This window comes from Columba livia, chromosome 3 (assembly GCF_036013475.1).
Source record: "Columba livia isolate bColLiv1 breed racing homer chromosome 3, bColLiv1.pat.W.v2, whole genome shotgun sequence".
Classification (NCBI taxonomy): domain Eukaryota; kingdom Metazoa; phylum Chordata; class Aves; order Columbiformes; family Columbidae; genus Columba; species Columba livia.
Genome location: NC_088604.1, coordinates 111493875 through 111516789, shown reverse-complemented (window position 1 = coordinate 111516789; position 22915 = coordinate 111493875). Strand labels below are relative to the sequence as shown.

At 37.4% G+C, this 22915-nt stretch overlaps 1 protein-coding gene across 23 annotated transcripts in view; it reads right to left on the bottom strand.

Moving 5' to 3' along the window:
* Positions 1 to 22915, bottom strand: part of EHBP1 (EH domain binding protein 1) — a 225538-nt gene that overhangs the window by 60835 nt on the left and 141788 nt on the right. For 19 of the 23 annotated variants that reach the window (XM_065059180.1, XM_065059183.1, XM_065059184.1 and 16 more), the window contains 4 exons: positions 20319 to 20497; positions 19624 to 19672; positions 12740 to 13654; positions 10660 to 10803 (listed from right to left, as the gene is read on the bottom strand). In XM_065059180.1, the coding sequence (XP_064915252.1) occupies positions 10660 to 10803; positions 12740 to 13654; positions 19624 to 19672; positions 20319 to 20497 (1287 nt within the window). The remainder of the gene's footprint in view (positions 1 to 10659; positions 10804 to 12739; positions 13655 to 19623; positions 19673 to 20318; positions 20498 to 22915) is intronic. The other 4 variants (XM_065059194.1, XM_065059202.1, XM_065059203.1 and 1 more) reach the window with 1 other exon arrangement.

Genomic DNA, 22915 nt, shown 5'->3' with positions numbered 1-22915 from the left:
AAAATTTATCAAAACGAGCCTCCAGAAGACAGAAGTACGTATTTTATTTGCAGCGGGCTGAGGAGGGACTCCCCACCCCCTCCAAGCCCCGAATTTCAATTTGTCCTGACAAACCATTGGGTATTAAATTCTAAAGGCACGCAGAGTGCATAAAGAACTGATGGCTTGATTAGCTCTTGTGGTGCAATTGAAGGAGCTGTCTCTCTCCCCGCTTCTCCATTTTGAGAAACACTTTGATCTCCGTTCAAGTCAATTCATGAACATCAACTGACAAGACTGCATGAAACACCCCAATGGTTAGGCCCAAACTCGTAGCAAACTATTTGGTTTCATTAAGGCTTCAGGAGAAGTGACCAGTGACAGTCTTTTCATTCTGAAGCCAACAGGCAAGTGACTATTTAAACTTTAATGTGCACAATGTACTGCTGAAGGCCGCTACACCTATAGGCAGTCACTCAAGTATGAATGCCTTTACCTACTACTTTGTGACATGTGAACTACTAAGTGCAGCTGCAGTCTCATTAATGCATTTGCCCAGATTTGTTTGCAGGACTAAAGAGATGATTTGCGGTATTTCTGGTGGGAGAAATGACTGTATCTTCAAAGGAAGAAGAACAGCAGGTGCTATATAAAAGCCAGCGATTAAAAAAAGATTGTGTTTTTAAATGCAGTAATTTACTAAACATTTGCACGAACGTAGCAGAAATGTTATCCCTTCCAGCTGAAAATATAAAAGAACTTGAATCACATCACCTGCAAAATGCAGAGTGTTCAGTCCGGTTTCGAGCTTTGCTACAGTAAACTATTTACACACCACTTTTCCCCTTTTTTAGTTGCCCTCCCCAAAGAGTCCCACTTCAAAGAGTTCATTTTTGCACCGGTTCCTGTCAATGCAGGTCAGAAACACTAAAGTGGAAAGTGGCTGCAGTGCCGTGGCACAAAGAGTCTCTGCGGCTGAAATCAAACAAAGCCCAATTAAACTAATCATAACGTCCCAGTGAACACAAGGAAGCTCACCTGGTATTTCTGGACTTCTTGTGTGAATTCCCAACTCTACTTGGTACTTGGTACTATAATTACCCTGACCAAAATACTGTGAAATTACTGCTCTGATCTACTAATGGCTGCAAAAAATCAAGTCGTCGTGGTTTCATGCCAAGGGGCCGTAGCAAGGTGGCGCAATGCTTTCTGACAGAGACGACAACTTCTAAAAACTCAAAAGGGAAAATTAACGGGATGTGGTTTATGTTGCCAAGGACTGTTCATTAATTACCAATTTAATCACTGCTGGAGGCATGACATTACAAAAATCTGGCTGAAAGTTCTAATAGATTATGAAGACCACCTAAGAAGAGTGACCAAGAAATGTACAAAACAATTAATACTGTTTCACTGCTATCAAAGACACTCAGATTATTTTACATCAAGTGAAGCAAAAGAATTAGTAGCTTCACAGTGCCACCACTAGGAACTGTAAATACAATGGCACACAATTAGTAATGCACATGTGACTTTTCGTTCAAGGCATATATCCTTGGGAAAGCCAGAACATGATAAGGAGAACAAAAGAAACATTTTTAAATGAAATGAATAAAGATTTTAACTCTACCCTTGTGCATGCTGAGCAATAACAGAATAGGCAATGCAAAATACAGCTCTAAGTAATGGCAATATCATCCTGGGATTCACAACAGCGTGTACTGAACATCCACACTGAAAATGTCCACAGTTATTAGCAGCAATAGAAAAAGAGTATTCCAGACGCTAAGAAACCCGCATCTCGCTTTGTACACAAAGGGAGAGAGCTCTGAAACACTGTGAGCACTGAGACTTTCTTTATTTTGCTTGGTTTTTGTTTTTTTGTTCTTTTTTGCTACTATTTATAAACAGATGGAAGATGTTTAAGTTTTTGAACTGATGCTGTTCAGATTATCTTAAAATTCAGTTAATAAATTGACAGTGTATTTTCTGGGAGTGTGCAACGTAATGTTGCAGCTGCAGACCACACAGCACCTTGAACTTACATCCACGTAGTAAATAACCACATATTTATATATTTAGGCTGGATGCTTAAGTGGTGTAAATAGATACAGCTTAAGGAAATAACAGCACTAAAACTCAGCTGAGAAACCTAAGCATTTATATTTAAAGCTGAAACTGCATAACATTTGTTTTGCATTATCAAAGGTTACACTTTACTCATGAAATCCCTCCTGGTATAAAACCGACAGTGTATACTAATTCTTCTCAGAAATGAGTTTACTTGCACTAATTGATTTATTTTCCCAGCTACATCAGGGAGTTGTCAATAGCGGTAATATTTTACAGTGAAATATCACAACTTCATAGTAAGAAAGTGCTTAAACAGATCAAATATGAAGTCAAAAGACGTAGAACCTTCTTGGAAAGTTACAGATTACTTCTATTTTTCATGTATTGAGTAATGTTAAATGAAACAACTTGTTTGTTCTTGCCATCAAGGAAATGAGATCAGGCTATCTCAACCTTAGCATGTCATTATAAAGAAGTAAATATCAGTTCAGTTGTGGTTTTGAAGTGTTCAGTCAGCAGGTCTAACCTTAATTTAAAGAAAAGTATATTGTTAAAACAGCTATAAAACTTGGAATGCTCATGAAATGTAAATACTACACAGCATAGTCTTATCAGCTTAAACCATATTTAACCACTTTATAGTAGCATACAGACAGGACATATAAATGAACAACAGAGAATAAGTTACCAAAGCTCAGAGATTACCAAAATATTGTTCAATCTTTTTACCAATTAGATGGTAACTGCTTCTTTGTAATCTCAGGAAGATCTAGTGATCATATCTAAATCTGGTCACAATTATCAGCATGACAGACTAGTCTTTTTTTCAATCGATATTTTCCAATTAATATTAAAAGACCAAGGTTGCCATCTGCAAAATCCTAGACCTCAATAAATTCATGTTAGATGTTTAATTAATAAAGATCAGCTTTTATCTATTTGTTTTTTAAGAAAACCAAGATGGTAGTAACTTGGGAGTGTTTCCTTCAATGAATTAACATTACCACCTCAATCACAGATATTTATTTTCCAGCTGAGGAGACTACAAACCAAAATCCACTGACAAGCTAGATGCCTCTCCTAATGCAACAGAAGTAGAGATTCTAGTTTCATGTAGAAATAAAAATTAATGAATAAAGCTATCCAGTACTTATTTTCAAGAACCTGTTAAAATATTTGGAGGAAGGAATACTTGCAATGCCAACTTGTGTTTAAGGCATCTTTCAATCAAATTAAAAGAAGCCTACTTTTTGTTGTCTACTGTGAATTTGCATTTGTACCTCTTTATGGTCATTTTGACTAGAGTTTACTTTTTGGTCACATATTAGAGCTGGATAGTGAGTAGCTTATTAGCTCAGAGCGGCAGCAGATTATTGCAGGACATGATCAATAAATAGGAACACTTATTAAAGCATTTTCTCTGAGCATTTAAAATAATTGCTTATTTTCATTTTATTGCAGCTGTCATATCCCATATCTGTGCAAATGTATGCAGTCAAAATTAAAGTAAGAGTATACAAACTCTTTCAGATTTTGTCAGTTTCTGATGCTTTTCTAAAAAGACTTCCATTTCCACTAGTCCATTGGATACAAAAAAAGTTATCATTTTGCACTCAAATATTTATGAAAATGAAAAGTAATGGGCAAAACAGATTGACACCTGAAGTAGAAAGAGCTTATTAAATATGAATTAGATACAGCTGCAATAAGTCCTTTGAGCAAGGGAGTAATAAAAAGCAATATTCTGAACAGAAAGACACAATCTTATGGCATAGCCTGTTCATGCTGTCCTGTGTATACAGACAGTGTTCGCATGTTTGGAGGTACCAGTTTTTTGGTGAGGTACTTCGTATCTGCAAATTCTACTACAAAAGCTGAATATAGTCCCTGCTGCTCTTTCAAACATATTTTTAAATATATATTTAGGCAGCTATAACTGTCATTCAATGTGAATAAATATGAAATAATGGTAGCAGAGATAAGTAAAACCAAATCATTCTCTGTACTGAAAAGCAGCCTGGCAACAGTTGCATTTAAGCACAGCGGTAGCATCCAGATTGCTCTCTGAAAATATCCCTTCACTTGATATTAAGTTGGTTTTAAATACTTATTGTATAAATGAAGTCCCTCACGATTTTTAGTGTAGTCATCTCAGAATGCTGCTGTGAAGAAAGAATTACTTTTTTCCTATTTCACAAGAAGCAAAAGAGAGATTGAGTTCCTCCAGGCACCACAGTGTTGAACTCCTGTGTCCCAGAACCTACACTAAATTCTAAATATGCAAAATTTTTGGCTGAATCCATATGAGGGGCCCAGTCCTGCACCTGAATTCACCAAGGAGGAATCCTTAGTTCAAGCAAAACCCAAATAACTTCAGAAACGATCTGTGGCCTGTATTAGGAAGAAAAAAACATCCTTTGTCAGATGAGCACTATTTTTCATGAATTCCATGCCAGACGGCATTCTCTGCTAAAGCAATCTACTTTGCAAAACCAACTTAAAAGACTTTGACACATGATTTTTGAGATACCAGAAATAAAATTACTGAGCACAATCTTAATTTTCATCCTGCTCTGTAGCCTTTACAATAGGGCCTTGCCACCACCTTTCACTTCTATTGTCAGCCCAGATCTGAGCTCTACCCCGTGGCTTTCAATACTTTGGTTTATTTTCACTGTTCATCAATATGTAGCAGCATTCTTTATTCCACAATATTCAAATCTTGCTCTGTAGACAGACTTATTAATTTCTTCAAGGGCTTTTCTACAGTGCTTGTCACTACGGTATTTAAGTGCCTCAAAAGCATTAATCACATCCCCTTCTCACAACACCCCATGTTGGTGTTATTACCCTGTTATTCAGATGAGAACTGAAAAGATCCAGCTAAAAGGATCTAACACTGGGTGCTCACTCTGGGAAGCCTATTTTCTTTTTTTTTTTTTTTTTTCATTTTTCAGTATACGAAACTTTATGCAGCCCTTTATGAGTCTCAAGCACATCTCCCAGTGATTTCCCTGACAGATCTGGATGCTCAATACATCTGTAAATCAAAGCTTTGCCTCAAATGGCAATGGAGAAAGGAAGGATACCCCGTTAATGACCACTTGGAGGAAGTTAGGCTCAGAACACTCAGCAGCACTGATCAGGAACTCTGCGGCAAAGGCAGCATTACATTTAATTCTTTCCAGCACCTTAACCGTGACCTAATCTTTTTGCTCCTTGCAGTCCCTGCTTCATTTGCTGTTCACCTTCCAATTTCTGCAACCAGAAGGACAGAGGTACTCTGGACAAACAGCATTCTACATCACCTCAGTCCTCTGAGCTAAATGAGACACAACTGCTTTGGGGAAAATAGTAGGTGATCACATAATTAAAAATTGCATCATAATGCATATACACAAAAGAGGTTAATTAAAGTTGCCTGTGCATTTCTTAACTCCTAATTCCATTCTCTATAATCATGCTGACTCCATAACCATTGCCATTTCAGTTTACAGAGTAAACGACAGCTGCAGTAAATTTCCATTCTTTATGTGAACCAGTCACTAAAGGAGAATAAGACGAACGTTTTGCCACTGGCCTTCGCAGACATTTGCTGACAGCAGAGTTATGCTGAGATTCAAGAATTATGAGTCTCACTCCAGGTTCTGCAGGTGAGGGTTCCTTGCTGGAAAGACTTTTTAGGCCCATCCCTCCTGAATATTTCCCACTCATTGCCATCCCCTCCAGCCTGCCACTTTGCCAGTTAGGGTGCAGAGACCAGCCCCAATCTCCTCACCTTTCCAAAATCTCATTCCAGCCAAGCTGCTGCTGCTGCTAACAACCATCACTACAGGTTTATACTTCACAGCATCTGGTGGAAGCAGATATGTCCATTCTAGCCCTGTGTTGTTCATTGTGAGAAAAGGTGAGTTAAATAAAAATGAATAAGCTAATAAAAAGGCTCTCCTGGTTAAAAGCTATGTGATTACTGCTGCTATACCAGATTGGAAATGACAGAACCACCCTGTGAAAGAGTCACTACATACACACCTACATCAAGAAATCAAGTAGAAAGGCTGAGCTGTGTATAAATCCACCACAGAGAAAGGGGTCCATGAGGGGAGCAGTCTGTTCACAGAGCTCTTAAGCTAATTCTTCCAGTCTCCAGAAGGCGGCATCAATTTTAAGGCCGCACCTATGATCCTCCCAAACCATGAGCATGTTCTCAAGGAGTTTCTGATCAATGTGGCCCCTTCGCAGGCTTCAAATACCTGTCTACAGGCTCACACACCTCCATACATGCTGGCATGCATACAGCTTGCAGATTGACGGTTTCTGAGAAGTGCAAAATGAGCAAACCTAATAATGAAAAAGCTCCTACTACACTGCAAGTAGGGAACAAAAGGGAGAAAAGGGGCTAATATGATACAAATAGAGGAAGTAAGCAGAGAATGACAGGACTTAGCTGGATTGAACAGGAATGGAAGATGATGGGCAGAAGGCACAGAGGGAAGATGCCTAAGTGCAGAAAGGGTAAAGAGAGCAGGTATTAAGAAAGAAAAGTTAAAAAGGAGAAGAAGGGGAGCTGAAATGGACAGGGCAGACAGCTGAAACACAGTCTGAGAGAGAGAAGACACAAACTAAAGAAGGGGAAGAGGATACATCTTGGGATGCAATGAGAAATACATGATTTGGAGGAAAATAGGATTGAGTTAACTCATTTATGAGGAAATGTAGGGCCTTAAACTTCTGCTCCCACAAATCCATAAAGCTCTAAGTTAAAAAGGAAAAAAAAAGTAAAGCAAGTGAGGATACTGACATTGGACTAACCTCAGAGCACAAACATGAGAAGATGAAAGCACACTGCAGCAAGAAAGAAGACTCAAGAAAAAGGGGTAAACAACCAAAAGAATGGACATGGGAAAACAGCCAGTTCTGCAGGAGAGCCCAGGTATCGGTCAATAAAGAGACAACAGAGATTTTTTTTTTTTAAAGTGAGGGGGGGGAAAAAAAAGGTAAGTCTAGACTACATGACTACTTGAAATAGAATACAATATTGGTTCTATAACACCAGAGGAAGGGTAAGGCTTAGGCTGAAGTTCTAAGGTATTTGCTCTTTGCTTAGAGGAGAAACAGGAACACTGTGTTTTTGCAAAAAATACTTTTACAAACAAATCAGGTGAGCACATACCAAGTAACCTGTATTTATGATCATGGAACAGACTGGGAAATTTCCTCTCTTTTGTTGACCTCAAGCAGCAATACAACCCCACGCACTGTATATTGTTCTCACTTGTTTACTAAGAAAACAGTGATTCATCTTTCTCATGTGACAAATGTAAAGTGGTAACAGTAAGGCAAATGAGACACGATTTTCAGAAGTAACCAATGACTCTGCAGGCTTAGCTTAGCTGGGGTGACCGATTTTCAGAGCACAGGCAGAAGGACCAGGCTGCTTAAAGCTCTTTTCATGAAAGTATAAAAAAGGTGCAAATGCAAACTTCAAGAGTTACTATTGATAGTATTGTCCCTGGACTACCTCTTTAAAGTTTTCTTATTTAAAATTACATCTTCCTATTTGAAACCATTTTCTTTTCAATCCCTCTCAACCCATCCCCAAAATGTGCCTAGTCCAATTCCCACAAATAAATACTGATTCTCATTATCACAACTCTCATTTGGATAACTCACTACTACACGTTACCACACACTGACACATACTGCACTGCTTTGACTCAAAGTTCTTATTATTAATCTTAATGACCAGAAAAAACAAATAGAAATAAAGTTTGTGCTCTTTTCTACCAATTAAATAAGCAATGGCCTGTAGTAAACCAGCACAACTATATCAAATGGAAATGTCTCATCTGTATGAAGATCAAATATGTTTAACAACAGCAGAAATCAATGTATTTTATCTTGTATTTACGTACGTTGATGCATATGCACATCCTCATTCAGAACATACACATGCATAGATATGTATATAATATTTGTATAACATAGGTATACATTATACACAGCTTTATATATATGATTATATATGAACTTCATATAAGAAATATTAATACTATACTAGTCTCTATTAAATACAACCGCCTTTCACAATGCACGTTGCCCACTGAATTGCATTAGAAGAACACTGATCTTGGTAAGTACTCAGAAAATGTCAAAATTACACTAGCTATACAACCCTGTATTGGTTCTCATTTCATACAGTCTTTAATTGCATAACCCATACTTTTTTTCCTACAGGATACTTGTCTTTCCCACTGGTCATGAATGACAATGTTCAGTGAATGAATAACTGTTCAATATCTCACTTCACCCTCATCACTCACTGTTTGCCCCACACCTTGTTTAAAATACACTATTTAAACTTCTCTGAACATGGAATTATTACTTTCTTCCAGAGCATTTCTGTGGCACTCTTCACTATCACATGAGAGTTTCCATCTCCACACACCCTTCTGGCTGAGGAGCTTTTGTTATTCTTATGTTACAGTTGGCTCAAGTCAAGAGCGCCCATTACTTGTTTTCTCAGAGCGCTCAGGATTTCAGAGGGGCCAGGACCATTTGTCCTCTGTGACTTGGCTACAGCTGGGTGCATTCCAAACGTCCAGAAATCAGTCCTCAAGAGTCTTGGGCTGGAAATCAAAAATCAAGGAATCTGCCACCTTGAGTATGTTGGGTTGAACGTACCTTCTCAACATCGTAAAAAAAGGTTCTGATGGAGGCAGAAAGAAACTTTGGCTCTGCAGAGGGGCCCTAAAACACTGCCATTCCCTTTCCTGCAGGCCTCTAATTAATTTTTCAGCTTCTGTAATAAATGAAATAAGGTCCATGGGTAATCTGGCTGCCTGAACTACACAATCCTGAAAACCCTCACGCTGAAAACTGTGTCCCCATCTCCTTTCCTACAGCTGGCTTTCATGGCCTAGACACAGTCTTCATTTTTGTCTAACTTCACGTTGCCATCTGCCTCCTCGTCATCTACTCAGGGCACCTCTCCTCTGCATGCCAGTGGGGTGGCTCCTTTTCCTCCTGTTTGCATTTCATCAGCAGGAGTTTGAGTCTTAAACAGAAAGCTTTGCTTTCCAATACTACAATTTGCATCAGAATGGGTCCTGATCCTTAGGGGAGCAACAGTAAAAGATGCTCTTGCTGTGCTGTGTCCACACAGACAATTTTTACTAACACTTACCAACTCTCCTGACCTTCGAGACTCTCTGACAATATTGTACTATTAACACAACTTTGATCATTTTGAACAGATTTTTCAAGTGGATGGAACCTTCTGCCCATAAGACATTTTTGACATGGATAAAACAATGCCTTATGCAACCTAACACAAAGAAACAGATGAAAAGGGTTTTTTGAAGTAAAAGAAAATTTACCTTGAGGCAGAGAGCTGACAGGGAAAATTTCAGCTCAAACAATGAAATACTCAGAAAGTTGTAAAATCTTTGAAAATATGAGCTTGTAATAAAAAATGTTAGGTAACTTTAATTACAGCTGTTCCTGTGTGAGTAGTTGCCTATAGTTGTCTCTTTTAATGCTGTTTACTTTAAGAAAAACGAATTTAAAAAAAATCCAAAGTGAAATTTATATAAAAGTACAATTATCTAGGAAAAACTTAAATAAAAAGTAGTAAAAAAATGCTTATATATAATTATGTTACCATTAGACAAGTAAGACTTGGCTGCATACATGAAGATATTTTGAAGAAAAAAAGTGTCAGTTTGGGGAGAGGAATTGTTAAGAAAAAAAAAGTACAGCATGGATCCAAGACAGTTAAGAGAATGAAATGAGATACGTAAATCACTGTCTTCATTTTTGATTGTATGATCCCATTTATGTAAAAAACAGAATCTGCTCCTCAGGACCAGGCTCTGAAAGATGTAAACTGGTAAAGATTGGAGCCTTTCTCTGTATCATTATTTTTGAGTTACATTTACCTTCTCAGTTGCTAGTACAGTCTGTAACGTGCAACATTCAGAATCACAAAACCTGCATTGCAAAGGTTTGTATAAAAATTAATTAGCTTTCATCTCCAGAGAAAATGCATCCTTCCAAGCCACCACAGAAGCCACTGAAGGTGCAACCATAGCTGCTTCGACACTGGAGTTCATTCCCCAGCTCCACTTTCCCATCTCACCAGCATAATCAACTTTGGTGATAAAAAGGAATTGTTCCATCAACTGTTTTACAAGACTGTCACAAACAGCCTCATTCACAGCAACAACACTTACGAAGCAGCAAGTAGTTGACATCACAGGCTCAGGGAATGTATTTACATTAAGTGAAAAAAGAGAAGTAATCAAAAATAGCATAAATTACTTCACTATCATTTAGAAGCAACTTTTGGTTTTGTCCCATTAGAAACTTCAGTGCCAATCAAAAAGGTGCTCCCAGACCTCTGCCTCCAGTAAAGTTTAAGGCATCTTTCTGTTGGCCGTAACAACAGGAGAAACAGGCTTTAAAAGTGAACTAAATTTACATGACACATCAGAGTAATTCAGCGTGGAAAAGAAATATTCTGCAAGGACATGCCCCCCACAAAAGCATATGCACATGCAATAAATTTTAACTATGTAAACTGCCATACTGGTCAGTATTTCTTACATCATTCAGCTGCTTATTGCGGGCTGGGATGATCGTATTGGTTAGTTGCTTATTCCCTGCCTTTAAAGCTGCATCTCTTCTTGCTTGCTCAAGCAGAACTCTTGCTCGTTCTTTAAGTTCTTCCTGTCTTGACAACATTCGTTGCTTAAAAATAAAGAAATATAATTAAGAGCAAGATGGCCTCGGGGTACTCAATGTTTATATAGCAGTTAATAGCCAGGAGCCTTCCTATATAATAAAGGTCAGGAGTCACATGGATTACAGTTTCATGAGGTGAAAGAGCATTCTATAGAAATGAAAAGTAAAGATGATCAAAATGTAAAATTAAAAAAAGTCATAGGCCTTTGTAATATAAATAAGAATTTTCTCTCCTCCCCTTAAAACTTAATTTCTATCAATATTTAACTCCTTTAAACTGCAGCTGTGGAAAAAAATAATTGGCTTCATGGAAGCTAGGTTAAATGTGCTATGTGTTTACTTATTTACTTTAATATGTATGCAAATACAATGTTTCGTTGGCTACTTATATGGGTATCTCTCACAACTTAAATAGAACACAAAGAGGTAGGGTAAAACCCAAAAAACCCTGAAAAAATATCTGCTTCTACTTCATTTATGGACATCCACAAGCGTCCCTTCTTCATACACATGACTGATTATATTGCAGAGTAGAAATAACACCATGAGGGCTTCTGCATAGGCAACATGAGCAGCTCCTATATATACATACTCCCAAATGCTGACTTCTTAGTCAAGGTCAACTGTGAAAACTCACGGAAAAATTGTCTCTGGGCCTTTACTGGAGGTAGAGCTGGGACAGATGCTGCAGGTTTGTTCCTGCAACAACTATGTGGAAATTGAGATGGTTCACTCTAACCATCAGTTGAGGATTCAAAGTTAAGATTGAGAATCGCATATGAGACTTTCTTACCATGTGCAAATGCACAGATGATTAACAACAGAAAACCATCTTTAAAGTCTTCACTTCCTTTTTCTTGGCTTACACATGAAAATCTTCATAGAAAAGACATCCTGTCTCCTCCTGCTCTATTAATCTGTATGGGCCAAACTGTTCATTTCTCATCCAGTACACAGAGCTCATGATGAAGAGAAACTTCATGAGATGTCACTGATTAAAAGAAAAAATTATCTGGCTATGGAACTAATATTTGGTTACTAACTCCCATCTGTAGATTGTTTCTCTTGCAAAAAAATGAATCCTTATGGTGCTTACTCAGAAGAAAACATAAAAATATTTGAAGCAATCCACACTACCAAAAGGGTGGATATATTCTCTTCTTGTCAGAGCTAATGCCACAAGACTGAAGTCAGAACTCAAGAAAGATCTTCACAAGGGTTAAGTTATAATCATGCTTTGGCACTTTTGTAAACAGGGCTGATGGTATTTTTACATATTTTTTTTATGAAACTGTTTATTGATAGTACTCAGCATTTATGTAATATTCAACTTTTGTCCCCACAATAAATCTGCAAGGTAGGTGGGCATATCCTTCGTATCCTTATAGAAAGAAAAATGATATTGTGGTTAAGTAAGATGCTCAAGGCCACTCAGTGAACAGCAAAACTTAATATTCTGGAGTTTATGCCTCACCATTGTGGGCTATGTTCACAAAGCCATACAGTTTCTTGAATAAGATTTGGAAATATGTTTGGTATATTTCAAGGTGTTCAAAACTTTAAATTTTTTGAATATTGATCAATGAATTGATAAACCTTTTTCCAGTTTCTGCTTCAGTGTGCAATACTCAGAAGAAAGTTGGCAAAAACCTTGAAGTCATCTTTGAGCTGGTTGAGAATACAATGTTACTTCCTTTAATGGTAGAGAGGTTGGAAAGATTGACAGTAGGATAATTCCTAGAAATAAATGTTTAATGTAAGGGTTCTTTTTCAGTGTTACCTACTTTCAGTCAAAGTGTTTGTTGCCCATAAAAAAAAAAAAATACACCGCCCACCTTGCAATTTACACTGAAGATATGATGTAAATTACAAACATAGAGGAAAAACTTGAAGAGCATCTCCATCCTGACTCATGGGCATATCAAAAGTTTACATTTCTTACCTGGGCTGTTTTTGCAGTTTGATCTGCATGATTTAAAGCCATTCTGGCATCATTATCAGAATCGGATTCTGTTTGCCTCGGAGAAGCATGCGGTTTCTTTGCAAGATCTGTATCCTTATTATAGGAGTATCCAAGCTTAGAAGTAGGAGATAAACTCAGCTTTGTAATGGGTGAACCAGGATCTGCTCTTGTGCTCTCTGTGGATCCTATACATCCCAGCTTTTCTTGCTCTGAGAAACCAATGGTACTGTCTGAGCTCTGGTGTCTCTTCTTGTCGTTATCTTCATAAGCAACTGTGGGAGACGCGCTCCCATTTTGATCACTGACATGTGCCAAGTCACTCAAGTCTAAAGTGTCAGCTAACAGCAATTTCTTCCTTCCCAGCGTGGGCTGCACTTGTGCTGTATCTGTGCTGCTACACTTCCCAACGTCTTCAGACGCAGAAGTCCTTCCAGAGCTCTGCTGGGATTTTTGTGGATCTGTTTCACTTCGAGTCCTGCGAGAAGAAGGGGAAGCTGTACTTGGGCTTAAATGGTCATCGGGAGTCTGATGCTCACTCTCAGATTCACCAACACCACTGTCATTTACAAATACGGAGTCGTCCTGAGAAGCAAAGTCTGCCAAAGCACTGTCTGGAGGATGCAGCTCGGGCTCCCGGTTCAGGTCATTCAGCTCTGCATAGAATTTTTCCTGGTCGACAGAACTGTTGGTGTCCGTTTCGTAGTTACCCACTTTATATGTGCTTTTACTACTGTTCTCCTCTATTTGAACCACGTTTAATTCTTGGCCACAGAAATGCGCCCTTATTTGATAGAGGTAGGTCATAACAGTCAGTTTGTCAGGTATCGCTAATAAAACCATGTCAGAAGGTTCCAGCAATCGGGATATTCCTAAACTGGCAAACCCATCGTATGCCTTTAAAAAACAGACAAAACAAAGATTACAATGCAGCAGTTTCTTACATATCATATCATTTCAAGAATGCAAGCAGAAGTTTGAGTCAAAATAAGCAAGCCTAAAACGTATCCAGTATTACAGGAACAGTATGGGTTCAACTCTACTACTTATTATTCTTTTGGCTTCATTACAGTAGTTACTGTTTTTTGTTGCGCAATCTAATCTGAACTCAACAATTTTTACCAATGGCTTCTAAAAATCTCCCAGGATATCTTCATAGCAATGCAAATTGAGAGAATGTGAACAGTAAAGGCACTTAAATTGCACTGTTTTAAATATTTTCAACATACCTCAATACCATACTATACTAAAATCTTTGGTTACTCAAAATTATACCACTTTCCTGAGTAAAAAGCTGTTCATGAAACTGCAACTTAAAAGTCGTTCTGTTTGCACCAAGAAAACCTACCAATATCTTAAATGGTTCTCACTCAAGTAGCAGGAAACAAGCAAATAAGAAAAGTGTAAGAGTTGGACCAGAAAAAAAGCAACTAAGGATGGCTTTTTAAGATAAGGAACAAAGATATAAGAAACACAACACTAATCCATCTTGGGCTTTATCACTGGTGATCAACCTTCTCCCTTCTACTGCTCATGTAATTGCAGTGATTTGTGTTGATGAAAAACTATGTCCAGATAGCCAAAAAGAACACTACCACAGATTACTTGATACAGGACATAAATCACATTAATCTAGCAAACAAATGTGTTTTAAAAACATTTGCTGATGCTAATTTTATAAGACAAAGAGAGTGAATTTCATTCTCCCTTCCCTTTAATTTCAGAAGGCTAACCAGTGTGCAAGCCTCCCACTTTGTGAGGCCACATTGTCTTCTTTCTGCTAGCCCTTTAAGTGAGTGGGCTTGGTGCATCAGGTTTTTCTAGTTTTGAAGAATTAAAGCCGTTTCTCAATTTACAATTAATTATTACTATCCTGGATTAACCCTGGAAGACAATATTGTGTTTCAAGGAAGCCTTTAAAAAGGCCCCCCTGTTAGCATAGATGCAGTCAGTTAAAGCACTCGGACTTCTCCTCCCCCAGTATTTCTGCAGCTCCTTTTCACCCTCTTCTGAAGGGGTCTAATATTTTCACAGTTGTTCCTACACTATTTGAACAAAAATCGATGCTAAACTTAAGACAAGAAGACGCAGTTTTATTACTTGCAAACTCAGTTATATTACTTGCTCTGAGAAAAAGAGGCTCTCTCATTGCCATTGCAATGTGATGACTCAAGGGTCAAACAGTTTTCATTTCAGCCCCTCTTCAAACTCTGCTTCTGAAATCTGGAATTTATCTTCCTAAAATTTTGTATGCTTCCTCTCATGCTCAGGTATAAATTGCCAAGGCATTTTTGGTTTTTATATCTCTACAACAAACGATTCATGGAGTTTATGTGGACATAGAAATTAGATATCTGAATAGGTTACTTTTGAGCCCTTCTGGCTCTCCCTGGGTAAAACGACTTGGCCCCAAATCATCGCTCGTCTTTGTGAGGTATCATTTCTTGGGAAGGTTTATTATGAGAGATTGTTACATCATTTATAAAAGCAGAGGTGTGTTTAGATATAGGAACAGCAGTAGAAAACATGAACATTGTATTTGCTGATACAAAGCTCCAGATGGAGCAGAGTAGCAGGAAGATGATGGGTGGGAGGGAGCGGAGAGAACTTGGATGTCATTTACCTGGTCTTGGGACACAGAGCTGGAGGAGCAGGATCAGACTGGGTATGGAGAAGAGGGAGACAAGAGAGATGGAACTGAACAGACACGAGGAACACAGAGAAAGGAGAGTTAAAGGAGAGCAGTGCAGGGATTTGGGTGGGCAGCCTAACCCATGGCAGCTTCCGGGAACGATGAACGCTCACACGCCAGCAGAAAACAGGCTGGGTGTGAAAGCATAGCAAGGCAGCTATGCTGTCCTGTGGACCAAAGGTAACACCAGGATTTGTTGTTTGATTAAGTGGGTCAGTGCTGATTCAGCGGCATAAATACCCTGTTACCCCACACTGAAGGTACTGGGAGTTACCGTCTGAAGAACGAAAGGACGTAAGGATGGGCTTAGCAGACCATGGCAGCCAAAGCCCATAGACATAACTTGACCTGAACTCTTTTATATTCTTAATTTCTTATTTATATGCTAATAAAACTAAATCCTAAGAATACCTCCCAGGGTCTGTAAAATGAAGGTAGGGACAGTGTTTCTGAGTTGTCAGGAAAGGCACTTGCTTAGAACGGGTAACGCTACAGCAGAAGGAATGAATTTGGAATGATGGATATTCTCGATACAGCTACAATCAGTTTTTACTTTCTGCTTGGTTCTTCTGGTGATGCTTGCGATTAAACACAATAGTTTCCTACTGATGCCAGATACTCATTTCCCATCCCCTCTCCTTCTCATTCTGGATGATGCTTCTCTCCTTTCAAACTACACTAGATATCTAGATTGGCACACAAATGTTTTACAGTCCAGTTCTACACATAGCAACTGTATGTTCTGTACATGTTGCAATAGGTTCTCCTTCACTGTAAGAAAAGCCAGGAGCTTCTTGATATTTCAGTATATTTATATACGACTACTGTTTCTAAGTAGTTTCTAACTAGTTTGTATAACATGGTATTAAGAGAGTAAATATTCCAAATCACATCATAATACTTTCTGTGAAACAGAGGCATGACTAAGCCTTGATTTTGCAAATGTATATGCATCGTTAACTACGCTCCTGAATGATCTTACCAAGGTCAACAAGCAACTCCTACACACACACACAAATATGTGCTTATGATTTTGTAGAATCAAATAATAGAAGCACGCATGAACACCTGTTATAAAAATATGGCTGCCAGCTTAAAGGTAAGGATTTTTTTTCCATTTTGACTCAACACTACTCATGTAATTCTGAATTCTTCTGCTTAAATGTATATTTTAAAAGGATCCCTTCCTTGTGAAATTGAATGCTTTGTTAAGACAACCGCTCTAGTTCAAATGTATTGAGGAATTCAGTATGAATGGTCAAAAACTGGAAAAAAAAAAGCATAAAAAAATTGAAAGCACTGAACATCCAGAAGATATATTACTATTTCCACACAATAATCCCTCAAATGAAACAAGCTTCTCTAAACAATAAAGTAATTAAAACCAGAAGTTCATTAGTAGAACCATACTGTTGTGCCCTTCCACTTCTCACCCTTTTATCCCCTCCAAGCTCCAGCGGAGTGTAGTTTAGTAGCTTACATTTTTAAAGTGCAGGACATGTAATTACCAATATGAAAAATTTCAATTTTTGATAAGGGACTATACTGCCTGTACGCTGTAATTTCACTGTATTTTTCATTATAATTTACTAATAATCCAATAGACACAGTAAATAAATTTAGATGGTTAATGTTATTGGGAAGGCTGTATGGGTAGTTAGATATATATGACATTTAAGTAGAACCACAACTCTTTGGATTAGCTGCGAAGGTATCCCTGTATTGTTCTTAATTTTCTCAAATATAACCCTGGTTTCACTTTTGTTGCTCACAGAAATTTCAAAGTGCAATGAGCACGATGCACCAAAAACTTATCTGAATTCTGACTGATGCTAATCTAATCCGGAGTAGGGTTTTTGTTTGTCTGTTTGTTTGTGAGGGTTTTTGTGAGCTTTTCTTTCTTTCTTTATTTAGCCATTTATTCATTTATTTATTTATCTTAAACAGATAAAATTATATTGTGGAAAATACAACACATACATATACACATAATATGTATATTCAGGACGCTAAGTCTATCTACCTACCTCCTGATGATTTTATTTTTTTTTTTTAATTTACTGACAAGCTGATTGACAGACATCAATTGGGATCCATCAGCACAAGCACCACAGGCAGTATTCCAACCATTTCCCGACTATGTAACACACTGATATATTGGCCAAGATCAGATGTCACAGGTAAATACCTTTTTTTTATTCAGCATCAGTGGCAGCACCAATTTGGCAAAAGACTAATGTGTGTTACAAAGAAATGCCAATGATGTGCTTTTAGTAACAGTGCATTTCAGTTTGTAATTATACACAGTAATTGCACTGAAATAGTTGTCTCTTAAGATTTCTTCTTTTTTATTAAAATATAAACAGGGTCACACACTTCTGAAAGATATACTCTTATGGGTTAATCTTCAATCTGTGGTCACAGTCACCTCTTACCTCCTTTCCTGGGAATGGGGGAAAAAAAAAAAGCGATGCTTCAGACAAAGAAAATTGCCCTTTTCATCCATAGATGTTATTTTAATTGGTTAGGAGGAATCATTGTCAAATGTGTTACATATCTGCATGGAATTTATAGGCAGCCATTGTTGCCAGTGCTGCATTCACTCCGACCAAGGGCATGCGGGGTTATCAGGCAGAACTGTGTGAGACCAGGAAATAAATCTGCAGGAAGCAACTGAGATACTCAATGTAGCTGACAGGCGAAGGCTTGCAAAGTGATGAAAGAAAAAAGCTGCACAATAACAACAATCAGTACTTCTTCAGTCCTGGAAACTATATCCCGTTAGAGAGACGGGCTGAAGGGTTCACCATTTGCCATCACAGTTTCATAAAGAAAAGATGACTGATCGTACTGCTAACGTTTTTAATTAATAATCTATTCTTTCTTTTTTATAATCCGACTTAATTAGCCTGGACGGTCAAAGAAACTTGAAGTACAAAAACATATGGTCACAGAAAACACTGTGATGTCACAGATAATCCACTTAGGTCATCATAAGACCCCATATTATTATGAAAAAGATATCATTGGCCAAATCACTCATTAGATAACAGCAGCTCAGAGATATTCCATTATTTCTAATACTTAAGGACTGTTTTAAAGACAAGTAACTCCCTGGCTAACACATAATTGTGCAGGCACATTAAAACATAACCCTAAACACAAATGAATTTTAATAAAGCGCTTTCAGAAATCCCACATTTCTACAATCTTTAGTTACATTTGCTGTATAATATTGGGCCTAATTAATTTATTCAAAGTATATTTTTATACCTTCATCCTAATTCAATTCAGTGTTTTTAAAGTGGTATAAAAAAATCACAGCATGGAGAAAGCTGCTACTTAAAAACAATTTTCAGATGATCTTCAGGAACCGTTTTTTATCAGTGACTCACATGAAAATCATAATTTCTAACCAAGTCCCTAGGGCTCAACCAAAGTTTGTACTACGTCTAAAATAATGAGCAGAAATAAGAAGTCTTCAGGTGATTCCCAAACTGAGTTCCTGTTATCTTCCAGAGAGTTTTTTTACATCTTTTACACAAAGGTACAAAAAGACATTTAAAACAGCTGCCCAGCACAATGCTATAAACCATTTTGCTAATATTTTGATTTATTTGGAAAATGTTTTTTTCAGCAGTTTTTATCCTAAACTTTGTGTTGCAGAAAAATTTAGATTCTCCACGTACCACTTCACTCAGCTGCACAGGACAAAAGCATGTGTAAAATTTTATCTTTCAAAATACAAAAATCACCATCAAAGCAACACTGACCATGACCAACACACAGTCATGTTAAAGCAACAGAAAGAGAAGTCTTGTGTATGACAAACCCAGAGCAGTCGCATTTTCCTTGTTTTTAATTACGTGGCTGATTAGAAAAATCAGGAGCGATCACAGAAGGCTGGTCAGCCTTTTCCTCTGCTTTCACAGTTAATGTAGGCCATACAAATATTAAACTCTAATGCCAGCCCTGCACTTGTTGTGAATGTTAAAGACCTTGACAAACGAGAGTCAATAATGCATCCGATTTGAACTGCAGGAGGCCGAATACCTTCTGTGAGCCGCAGTTATGACCTTACAAAACAACCGCACTTTCCCAAAATTAATAAAAACCTGCAGTGAAGCCAAAATTGAAGCTATGTCTTTTTTTTTTTTTTCCTGGCAGTTCTTACCTTTTTGTTGTTCTCTTTAATATCTTGAGGATTCAGGGACTTGTAGTCACTGAGGGGGAAAATGGCACAGTGGGTATGTACAGTATTTGATAAAAGCAGCAGTTTTAAAACAAACTGAATCTAAAAATTTGACATAGAATAATATCATACAGTAACTAGCAATTTCACAGCAATTCAATCAACTAAACTAATAGTGTGGAAAATTAAAGGAATAAATAAATAAATAAATAAATGAACACCGATTTAATGTTTCAGTGCCTGAAGCTTTCCATCTAAAAAAGAAGTTAAGGCAGGGACTAGAGGCCGGCCTTGACAACCAAATTTACCAGGAGGTAATCCGTCCTTGTCAGCGTATAAAGAGCTACAGGCTTATTCATCTTATCTCATCTCATTTCAACACTGCCACAATTTTCATAATCATTTTGAAGTCAGTTCTTTGTATAAGATTAAGAAGAAGAAAAACAAATCACAGAGAGAGGAGAAACAATTGTTTATGCAACAAGGGAGAGCAAAGAGGTCATAAAGTTTAAGCATTCATAAATCTGTTTTCTTAGAAAGAATGGTTCCCTGCTTAAAAGAAATGGATGAAAACAGTTCAACACCTGAAACAAACAGGGATTTGATTTTTACATAAACTTAAATGTTAGGTATTTCTATGAGAGTTAGTTTATGCAGGCAAAGAGTATACAACTTACATCAGGTCTGGTCTAAAATGATGTAATATTGCACAAAAGGATAAACCGTTTCTCCACGATGTAGTAAAATTGGTGATTTTCACTCCCCTATAGTTTTTTGTAACTTCTTTGCACCACACGAGCAGTGACTGACTAGCATTTGGCTTTCTCCCCAAAACAGGACTTGGTATTGGGCTTGGCTGCAAAACAAAAAGAAAAAAGAGAATTAAAAAAGAGAAGAAGATAAAAGAATTTAATGGAAGATGAGAATTAACATTAATTGACCTAACTAGATGATCTGTATCCTTTGATGTGAGTTTAGGTCCTTCACAGCTGTCAGTTTACAATGACTGTAACTTGCAAAAGACACAAATCACAAGTTATTATCTCCAGTCGTTGCCCTTGGCAATGGTCTCCAAAGGATGCAGATATACGGGATTCCACATCTATATAGAACAGGCCAAGAACTGCACCAGTGGAAACACTGTGGTTAAATACTTCAGGCATAGTCCTGCACAGCCTGTGATACACACCCTTTAAAAGATTCCCCAAAATGCAGCCATGGAAAAACATCCCCACAAGCCCTTTTGCTTTTAATGAAGATAACACCATGACTGGACCACGAGCGAGGCACAGCCAGGGCAGAGTTTAGGACAACTTGAGATTTAGTGTCACAGTGTGGGGATCTAAGCAGCTACATCGGCGACATATGATTAATGCGTTCATCTCGTAGAGGCTCCAGCATGAAGTTTTCGGCTGCGCTCCTCCTGTTGAAGCGCACGATCGCATAAAGGTGATCGCAGCACACTGTTTCTGTACAGCCACATCCAACCACTCCCAAAGAGCCTCCTCTTCCAGGCTTTACTTCTTCTACGTGGAAAGGGAATTTCGGCCATAAATCATTATCAGAAGGTAGTTTCTAACAAACATCGTTAGCTAATAATGACCGTTTCCCAAAAGGGTACTTTGGCACTTTTAGTAACATTTTTATTAGCACAAAACAAGTATTAAAATGGAATAAAATACTTCAGGCATTTGGCATTTGTCAGACCATCTGCTGTTTCTCAAATTCAGCAGAGAACTTAGTGATTGCAGCTGATGTTTTCAAGAAATATGCACTAATTTCACCAGAAAAAAATACTGTCACTTTAAAAACTTCTTAGATGTAATTAAACAGATAGAATTTCACTGACATAAATCCAAAGTCTGAATTATAGGGAAAGAACTGACCCCACGTATTTTTTTAACATAATATGACTAAAAGCATATATACACAACAAACATGCTGTTTATGTACCTAATTGCTAGACAGTTCCCAAATGAAGGTAAAAATAGAGCAAGTAATTTACTATATCCCAGCCACTTAAGTTTAACAAGTAAATCCTTTTGGCCATATTACCTATTTGTGAAAGACCAAGGATGCCCCCACTTGACTGAAGTATGGCAGTGCTGAGCAATTACCTGCCAGCTACCAACTGATTTATGTTTTCACTGCTTCTGGGGAAGAAAAGGAACCAGGGAAGTAATTTTTCATTTACCATGACAGTCAGCCCTAAAAAGTTGTTTTATAAACACACACTTACTCATCATCAGGTAGAAGCACTGCCAGCTCAATTAGAAAGCGCAAAATGTACACCTTGCTGAGATTTTTTTAAATGCCGGATCATATGTACAAAACAACTTGTTCAAAAAATGTTTTGGTTTTAAATCCTGTCAATGATTCAAATCAGTGTGAACAAATGTATTGACAAGACAAATATCTCTAACTACACTAAATCAGCATCTTAATGGAGATATACAGAACAGGGAAGAAAAAGCAGCAACAGATGATAAACTTTCTTAACCACACATGTGATTTTAAACACAGTCACAAATATTGCTCAGAAGGTGCCAAACAGTTATTCCAGATTCAGAGTGATGTAACTAAGATCAGGTTTTTCTTCTATGTCTTTTACAAATTGAACCAAAAGATAGTAACTAACCACTGACCCCAGATTTAAGGTACCACATTATTTAAAATCTATTCAAAATCTAAATTACATATATGGAATTAACAGAGCTGTGAGAAAGTAATTAAAACAGCGCTATTAATAATTAAAATATCAAGATGTGGAGAAAACGATATTTTAACAAATTTTTAAAGCACAGAGCTACTTCTTTGAGCCACTGAGCACTACTTACCCAATATATTAAATGTCAACTATAAAGTCTTAATACTTGTTGCTGAAATTCTCTACAGAAATGCTAAACGTTCAAGTCACCACGTAGATACTTTCTGGTTAACTCTGAAATGGCCTTAGGCAATATCACCATTCAAATGGCCTTATTACACATCTACATAAAAATGTAACTGATTTGAAAAGTAGCCTTTACAAAAGGACACCCAAAGCTATTAAATGAATAAATTTAGCAGAATTTTGCATTTTATTTACAAATTCTCATTTTTAAAAATTCAGATAACAATTCCTTGAAAATCTGTACTTTAGATGAAACTTTTCTTTCCATGTTTGTCCTTGCATTTACTTTAGATTTTCTAAAACTATTTTATCCAGAATGTGCATGATTTAGCATGTGCATAACATACTTACACAGTTTTCTCTACCTGATAAAGCAGAAAT